The sequence below is a fragment of the Palaemon carinicauda genome, chromosome 3 (genome assembly GCF_036898095.1).
Source record: "Palaemon carinicauda isolate YSFRI2023 chromosome 3, ASM3689809v2, whole genome shotgun sequence".
Classification (NCBI taxonomy): domain Eukaryota; kingdom Metazoa; phylum Arthropoda; class Malacostraca; order Decapoda; family Palaemonidae; genus Palaemon; species Palaemon carinicauda.
This window is the reverse complement of record NC_090727.1, coordinates 54,891,791-54,894,151: the sequence shown is the minus strand read 5'-3', so window position 1 is coordinate 54,894,151 and position 2,361 is coordinate 54,891,791. Positions and strand designations below refer to the sequence as shown.

The 2,361-nt window shown below is 39.2% G+C and overlaps 1 protein-coding gene across 1 annotated transcript; it reads left to right on the top strand.

Annotated features, from left to right (window-relative positions):
- Positions 1 to 314: 314 nt before the first annotated feature.
- LOC137637431 (insulin-like growth factor-binding protein complex acid labile subunit) lies at positions 315 to 1,948 on the top strand. The gene has a single exon (XM_068369631.1). The coding sequence runs from the start codon at positions 324 to 326 to the stop codon at positions 1,608 to 1,610; it is 1,287 nt and encodes a 428-aa protein (XP_068225732.1). The 5' UTR covers positions 315 to 323; the 3' UTR covers positions 1,611 to 1,948.
- The last annotated feature ends 413 nt before the right edge of the window (positions 1,949 to 2,361 follow it).

Sequence of the window (2,361 nt, the reverse complement as noted above, 5' to 3'; positions counted from 1 at the left end):
CGTACATCTTAATCAGTTTACTCTAATGATTACCCATATTAGAGAGAGAGAGAGAGAGAGAGAGAGAGAGAGAGAGAGAGAGAGAGAGAGACTCCTTATTCTAAATTCTGCTGATTTACACAATAACAGAAACAATATTCAATGCCTCATGTTTTCGATTATAACTATTCATTTATTTGACAATTTTGCATCTAAAATTATTCAATAACCTTGCATTTGTAAACATTTTATTCATTGTTTGATATTATAACACTTTTACGACCTGAAACTTCCTGATGAATGTTAATGTTTTTCCTTCTTCTTTCCAGATGCTGATCCTACTCATGGTCTTATGTACGTTGTTAGAAGGTGTGCTGACATGTCCCAGAGAATGCAGGTGCTCCCTCGATGAGCGCGGTCGTCAGAGTGTAAGATGTGAGGACGGTGGAACGAGCGACAAGCTCCCTGTAATGGATATGGGCGAAGACACTGAAGTACTAGTGATATCGGCTCCCCATTACAATCCGAACACTCTTACCCTAGGGCCAATCTTCAAAGGCCTTAGACAACTCGAAGAAATTCATATAACACGTTCCAAGATTCCTGCATTGGGGCTCACTCGTTTTGGGGGCCTTCATAAGTTACATATTCTCAACCTTACTCGAAATCATATCTCCGCTTTGATGGATACAAACTTCAGAGGAGCTGATGTATTACGTCATCTGGACTTGAGCCTAAATCGCATTCAGTCTGCACCTTCTGCAGTCTTCCGGCATGTGCGGCACATAAGGACTCTCTCGCTTGCTAACAACATGGTTCCAGAATTAATGCCAAGAGTCTTCTTTGGCTTGGCCAGGCTAGAAAGACTTGATCTTAGTTTCAACCCCCTTGGAGATTTACAGCCAGAGAGATTTACAGACGTCCCCGATTTGAAGCAACTCTACTGTTCAGGTTGTGGTCTAATGTCAATCAGTAGCAGCCTTCTCCAGACTTTACCAGAACTGCGTGAGCTTGATCTCAGCAAGAATCGTTTAACGCAGGTACCACCCGGAATAGCCTCAAATTTCCTACCACATCTGATTCACCTGAGATTAGATGGAAATCATATATCTTTTATTGAAAGAGGAGCCATTTCTGGGTCACCCATCACACACCTCCACCTTTCCCATAATAGAATCAGTCGTCTAGAAGTTGGATCTTTCTTCAACAGTTCACTGAAGCATCTGGACTTAGCGTATAACAGATTAGCCCATTTAGAAAACAACGCTCTAGATGACGTTCTTGATGATTTACATGAAATTAATCTACCAGGTAACTCTTTACATGTTGACCAGTTATTATCTATCTTGCCCAAGGCTCGCCAAATTCGCCACCTGGGTCTTGGGGACATGGGGTTGACAAAGCTTCCTCCTGAACTACTGCGACATTCCCGTCATCTGTGCCATTTGAATATATCAGCTAATTATCTAACTTCACTGTCCACAGATGTATTGCACAATGCTCCACATCTTTATTCTCTCGACCTATCAATGAACGCAATTTGGGGATTAGATAGCATGCTGGTGGCCGCTATTAACCCAGCTAGTGAACTTAGAACTCTCCGTTTGGAAGGAAACCCTTTTGTACATTGATTCGTTCTTGGGACCATAGCATGTTTGTAAGTTGAAGCATATCATCACCTAACCCCCGAAATTGTCTTCCAAAACCCCTTGAGTTTATGACTTAATTAAAAGGCTGGGAAATGCTGGATCAGCGAACTTTTCTCTGACAGCTTTTTACAGTGCGAAAGCCTAAGTTTACATTTCAGTATAATCTAGAGATGGTTATATTATATGGTATGAAGGTTATGGTGTTCCTATTGGATGTTTAACATTCGTTCATGAAAATATGTTTTTTTTCTTTATTTCATCTAGTGTCAAACATAGATACAAATATGCATATGATTTTATATGTATTCATAGTTACACATCCACACACATTATATATATATATATATATATATATATATACACATATATCGTAGCTATACTTCTCAGGTTTCAAGTCTCTTTTTGGAGTACATGCCTTGCAGTCTCTTCAACTTTATCAATTCGACCGGAGGAAACAAAAGACGTGCGGGAAAAAAACTATTCGGAATCTCAAAAAGTGTACAAAACCATTGAAATTATTTGATTTTCTACTCCCCATTTTTTATACCAGATGAAAGACATTATTGAGTGAGAATTATGAATAGTTCTACCTTGAGATCATAACATATTTGTTGTACTAGTCAGCGAGTCGTTTTATATATATAAATGTGAGGCAAATGAAAAAAATAAAGCCTTTTTCTCCCGAAGTGTGTCAGTCTATGATAGGTGTATTTCTGACATTTCGTCCCAAGCC

Coding starts and splice junctions, on each gene's coding strand:
- LOC137637431 (XM_068369631.1), top strand. CDS start 324: ATGGTCTTATGTACGTTGTTAGAAGGTGTGCTGACATGTCCCAGAGAA.